This window comes from Mandrillus leucophaeus, unplaced genomic scaffold (assembly GCF_000951045.1).
Source record: "Mandrillus leucophaeus isolate KB7577 unplaced genomic scaffold, Mleu.le_1.0 Scaffold129, whole genome shotgun sequence".
Lineage (NCBI taxonomy): Eukaryota > Metazoa > Chordata > Mammalia > Primates > Cercopithecidae > Mandrillus > Mandrillus leucophaeus.
Window position 1 is genome coordinate 1085104 of NW_012101243.1, and position 6451 is coordinate 1091554.

The window sequence follows — 6451 nt, forward strand, 5'->3', positions numbered from 1 at the left end:
ATGGCATGCACCTGTAATCCCAGCTACTCGGGAGGCTGAGGCAGGAGAATCACTTGAACCCAGGAGGCGGAGGTTGCAGTGAGCTGAGATCAAGCCACTGTACTCCAGCCTGGGTGACAGAGCGAGACTCCATCTCAAAAAACAACAACAAAAAAAGTTTTCTTGAAGTCCTTAGGCTTCCACAGATTGTTGAGGAGTGAGGATGTGCATATGTCTGCGGGCACGCCTTCCCCTCCCTCTAAGTATTTTCTTCTCAGCAATTTTACATATTGGGTTTAGGTTCTGTGGCCAATACAACACTCATCTATTTCCATTCCCTCTTTGACTTCTAACTGCTCAAAAGAGTCCAGAGCAAAGGCAGTGAACACCCATAATCACTGAGCAGGAACTGGGACCAGACCCTGTCTCCCAACCATGGTTCTCAAGACAACACCAGGCTCCAGAAAGTGCAGACCACTACATCCACTCTCGCATTCTATCAGTGAACACCTGGACCTAATTGACAACACCTGCCCTCTTAGGACAACCCTGCTCCAAAGAGGCAGCCTGGTACCGTGGGAACAACAGTTTAGGGACTCTGGAGAACCACAGACCTCCATGCAGATCTCAGCTCTACCATCCAAGCGTTTTATAACCGAAAGCAGTTTCCCCCTGTGAGCTTAGTTCCTCATCTGCGAAATAAGAATGGGGTTAATGGCAATAACCTTTCCATGTTTGTGTAAAGATTAAATATGATAAGATATGGAAATAACCTAGCACAGGGCCTGTCACAGACCAAGGGATCAATACCACCAAGTCACCCTAAAAGGGAAGCACAGCACATTGACAACCTTTTTTTTCTTTTTCTGTTTGGAGACGAGTCTCGCTCTGTTGCCCAGGCTAGAGTGCAGTATAGCACTATCTCGGCTCACCGCAATTTCCGCCTCCTGAGTTCAAGTGATTCTCCTGTTTCAGCCTCCTGAGTAGCTAGGACTACAGGTGTGTGTCACCACGCCTGGCTAAGTTTTGTATTTTTAGTAGAGATTAGGTTTCACCATGTTGGCCAGGCTGGTCTCCAACTCCTGACCTCAGGTAATTCACTGCCCTGGCCGCACAAAGTGCTGGGATTACAGGCATGAGCCACTGCGCCTGGCCAGACATTGACATCTTTAAAGGCTATCTAGGCAAAAAAAAAAAAAAAAAAAAAGGGGGGTGGCGGGAAGCACAATCCCTCTTCCCCCAGAAGAAGAAAACAGCAGCCAAGTTAGCACCTGCATGTGTGGGCCTAAATCTTCCTTTTCTCTTTCTACAAAGCTGTTCACATAGTATCAACCTCCCCACATTTCAAATGTAGAATCAGTTACAGCATGAAGAAAACAAAAAATAAGAGCTGCTTTAGCCAGAGACTCTAGAAACAAGATCATTTCCATAGCATCTCCTGTTATAAATGCAGACTTCAGTCACTGCCCCAGAGACTGAACTGGCGGGGTAGGTAGGGGACATGACCCAAAAATATGCATAGTTTTTAGGAAGAAGGAGCTGATTTACCTGCTTATTCAAATTAAAGAACCACAGATCAACAGAAAGGAACAATTCCCCATTTTGTCATAAATGCTAACCTACAAAGTAGTTTCCTTAAGGAAAATCACTTACAGAGCAGAGTTGTACACTACTGGGGGCAGAAAGCCCTGACAGACAATTGACTCTGCTATTCCCCATGTGAAAAAAAGAGGAGCTTCGGGAGGCTGAGGCAGGTGGATCATTTGAGGTCAGGAGTTCCAGACCAGCCTGGCCAATATGGTGAAACTTCATCTCTACTAAAAATGCAAAAATTAAAGCAGCAGCTTCATTGCTGCAGTTCTATCTTCACCTTCAGGACGTTTCCCTTGGTCAAAAACAAACTAAGTCGTCTCCAAGGTCGAAGCATTCAGCAAACAATGATGGCAGAGCCACCAGAAACGTACACCTGATTTTCATGACAAATACGGTAATACTGTATTAGCTAGTGGAGCCACTTTCTGTATTGCTCTATGGACATATGTAACAACACAAATCAGAATAGAATGGAGCCTGTCCCCTGTTGGCAGAGTCACCCCCCAAAATGGAGAGAACAGTAATCATACCAGCTGGTGTAATAATGAATTGTTTAAAAAACAGCTCATAATTGATGCCAAGTTAAAGCACTGTGTACCCATTAAGATATGGCATTACTGAAGAAATAAAGTACATTTGAAACCTTAAATACATATAAATTAGCCAAGTGTGGTGTGGCATGTGCCTGTAGTCCCAGCTGCTCAGGAGGCTGAGGCAGGAGAATCGCTTGAACCCGGGAGGCAGAGGTTGCAGTGAGCAGAGATTGCACCATTGCACTACAGCCTGGGCAACAGAGCAAGATTCTGTCACAAACAAAAAAAAAAGGGAGGGGGAAGCTAGGCAGCCCCAGCAAAGAGGTGAGGTCAGCTCACCAGAGATGGCTTCCAAACAAAGATTCCCTGAAAGTAGAAACCCATCTTTTACTGTCTTTTACAACAACATAGACTGAGAGTCTAACAAGACTACCAACTGCCACTGCCTTCACACTAAATAATGCTTAATCTCCACTGCTGAAGAACCATTCCAAGTGAAAAAAGCTAAATAATATGGCATTAAATGCCCTATTTTCCAAGTGCTAACAGACTCCCTTAAGAAACTAAAGTTGTTATTTAGTTCTGATTCAATCATGCCAGACTCCTCAGTGCCAGCAGCTGCCACTTCCACTCTGGCTAGAGTCCCCACCCACCAGCCAGATCAACAATCAGCCTTAGCAAAACATCCAAGGAGATTAAGAGTGGCAAGAAAATCACACCAAGCCTTCTAAACATAAATCTACAAGGCGTGACTTCACTATATCCCCTGCCTCCTCCTGGCAGCACCAACAAGACATAAGTGACATTTACAGGAAATAAACATGCTGCCTTGCCAGACAGGGCCATTAAGCTGGTGGTCACTGCTACGGATGAACCTAAGGCACAGCAGAAAAGACCAGGGAAAGAGAGAAAAGAGAGACTAGCATTGTCCCTCCCAATCCCACAAGTAATCCCACAGTGAATCGTGATGAAGCAGAAACTGATCATTAGCACTAATCCAAACCTAACATTTTTGAAATAATTATTTCAAAGAGTTTCTGACCCATCCCACACACAAACACAAAACCTTATAGAGACAGGTGCCTACCATGATTAACCTGCACCATCCTGCCCTGCCTCCTCCTGGTAGCTCTATTTCAGCACCTACTTCATTCTACCTTGAAGCAGGTCTTCTTTTATTTTACTCCATGATGCCAAGCTCTGGGCTCTGCAGGTATTAGATCTAAACAGTAGATTACTAAGCCTTCATTGCCTCCACCAACACATCTTCCCACCCCTCTTAGAGGCATTAATTATCTTCATCTCCAAATCAGACATAGATCTGAGCTCCTACAAAGGCTAGCCTTCCTTCACAATCTGGGTGGCCAATAGTACCACCCGGCCTGTCTCACTAACTTTCTGTTTCAGGATTGCCCCTCTCCCATATCCTCTCCTCCCTCTTCCAGTTAGTCCCAAAAACCAGTCAGTGTGTCAGTGTAATACAGGACTTCAGACCCGAGAACCTCAGGAAAACAGGTTTTGGCAGAAATTTCCATTCATTTTCACATCCTTCAATTAACTAAATTTCACTGGACAGAATATGGAGCTTCAGAAACAATATATTAGCAATGCAAATGACCATTTTAGGAACTACCATAGCCTCGAGACTCTCCCTCCTATAATTTTAGCTTATGGAGGAAGCACAACTGAAAATACTTTTTTTTTTTTTTTTTTAAAGAGACAGTCTCATTCTGCTGCCCAGGCTGGAGTACAATGACACTCTCATAGCCTGCTGCATCCTCAAACTCCTGGGCTCAAAGGATCTTCCCACCTCAGCCATGCAAGTAGCTAGGACTACAGAAACATGCCACCACCCTCATCTAATTTTTTCATAGTGAGATGAGGTCTCACTGTGTTGCCCAGGCTGGTCTCAAATTCCTGGCCTCAACTGATCCTCCTACCACAGCCTCCCAAACTGCTAGGATTATAGGCACGAACCATGGTGTTTGGCCTGAAAAATACTTCTCTAAAAAGTTGCGGCTGGATATGGTGGCTCACACCTATAATCCCAACACTTTGGGAGGCTGAGGTGGGTAGATCACATGAGACTAGCCTGGGCAACCTAGCAAAACCCCGTCTCTACTAAAGATACAAAATTTAGCTGACCATGGTGCACGTCGGTAATCCCAGCTACTCGGGAGGCTGAGGCAGGAGAACTGTTTGAACCCAGGAGATGGAAGCTGCAGTTAGCTGAGCTGGCACCACTGCACTCCAGCCTGGGCAACAGAGCAAGACTCTGTCTCAAAAAAGAACAAGAAAAAAAAAATCATTCTCAGACAAAACTTGGTCAGCCTGAGGCCCAGCAGTTAGCAGAATAATAATAAATACCTGAATAACTTCATCAAATGAAAATTCAGACTGGCCTAAGAGTCAACCCTACAGTGGCATCAAGAGGCCTGACTTCCCTAAACATTCACTTCAGAGATCATGGAGACCACACATACCCTGGTGGAACGTGCTTGCAATGGTATCACTGGGACCTAGACTCTATTCTCCAGGTGTCAGGATTCTGACCATACGTATTATCCTCAAAACTCTTTGCCTGCCCTTTTATTAGCAAAATGAGCCTCTATTAGTCAAGTTTCCCATTCTGTCTCTTCACACGTTCAGCTCTGGCAAAAGAAACCCAACTCAGTGCTCTAACTTCCGGCATCCCAGTTTCCACTAGCCAACTCCAATGTTACAGACCACCCTCAATCACCTTGCATCAAGAAAGCACATTTTTTAAAGTTTGTTAGTGTTCATTTAATTTCTAGGCTATTCACAAATATTCAGGGCTATCTCATCAATTTTATTAGGAACTCCTAGACAGCAAGTACCTGCATACCTCCAGGAAGAGTGACAGATGAACTGTGACTGTTTTAGAAAACAATGACTGAAAATTAGTAAAAAGTCAAACTACCTTTTTTGTCCAGTTTTCTTTACACTTATAATTTCTTCCCAACTCCTGACATAGTGATTAACTTGAATAAAGCAGATACCTAGGCAGTAAAGAAATACTGAAAATATACTATTCAAGCTCTAACATTACAAACATCCCCCCCCCAACCACCACCACCTAAGTCATGAGTAAAAACAACTACAACTCAAATGCCTTACCATCCTTGTTAACAGCAGTGACTTTGGCCGGGTAAAAACGACAATCAGACCAGCAAGCAAGGACCTGCTCATTTATCTGAAATTCCTAAAAAACATAAAAAAAAAAAAAAAAAGATCCTGTTACCAACCTAATTTCACAGGACATGCACTGTACCAAATCTCATAAAAGAGGCTGGGATTGATAAGAGAGTGAGAAAGGAAAGTAGCTATTGGGATGGAGGAAGATATTTCTGTTGTTCAACACCAGGAGTTGCTATAATTTCGGTGCCATTTGTCCTTGCCGAAAGTTAACGTTTTCAGGGCAACAGAGTTGGAGATGGGGCCTATGAGAGGTGTTTGGGTCATGGTGGCAAATCCCTCATGAACAGATTAATGCTGTCTCACAGGAGTGACTTCTCGCTCTCCTGGGAATGGATTTATTCTCAAGAGAGCAAGTTGTTATAAAGCAAGGCTCCTCCTCCTGTTTGGTCCCTCTCTTCACACTTTTCTCCCTCTTTGACCTTCCACCATGTATGATGCAGCATGAAAGCTGATGCCAGAAGACAGCACCATGCACTTGAACTTCCCGGCCTGCAGAATTGTGAGCTAAACAAACCTCTTTTCTTTATAAATTACCTAGTCTCAGATATTCTATCATAGCAACACAAAAAAGACTAAGACAAGAGTCAAAACAAAAGGGCTGGGACACAAGACCTCAATAAGCCCAAGAGGTCTGGGCAGGCACGGCACAGCACTGATGATAATTCCACCCTAACCAACATACATTCTGAAAATGAGTCTAAGAGGCCAGGACTACTAGGATACACATCCAGTATAGGAGTTAGAAGATTATGAGGCTACTTCATACTCAGGGAAGCAGCATTTAATGCCACCTACACTTCTAAAGGGTCTTTAGCCAGGGAAAGCAACCATTCACCTTTAATATTTTATACACTTTTCCCAGCACACAGTTTGCACTGATAAATTTTGCACAATGGGCCAGGCACAGTGGCTTACACCTGTAATCCCAGCACTCTGGGAGGTCGAGGTGGGCGGATCACCTGAGATCAGGAGGTAGAGAACAGCCTGGCCAACATGGTGAAATCCCCTCTTTACTAAAAATACAAAAATTGGCCGGGCGCGGTGGCTCAAGCCTGTAATCCCAGCACTTTGGGAGGCCAAGACGGGCGGATCACGAGGTCAGGAGATCGAGACCATGCTGGCTAACA

At 44.4% G+C, this 6451-nt stretch overlaps 1 protein-coding gene across 2 annotated transcripts in view; it reads right to left on the reverse strand.

Annotated features, from left to right (window-relative positions):
• Positions 1–6451, reverse strand: part of PHF20 (PHD finger protein 20) — a 228733-nt gene that overhangs the window by 128359 nt on the left and 93923 nt on the right. For both annotated transcript variants that reach the window (XM_011972373.1, XM_011972374.1), the window contains exon 4: positions 5244–5328. In XM_011972373.1, coding sequence (XP_011827763.1) covers positions 5244–5328 — 85 coding nt within the window. The remainder of the gene's footprint in view (positions 1–5243; positions 5329–6451) is intronic.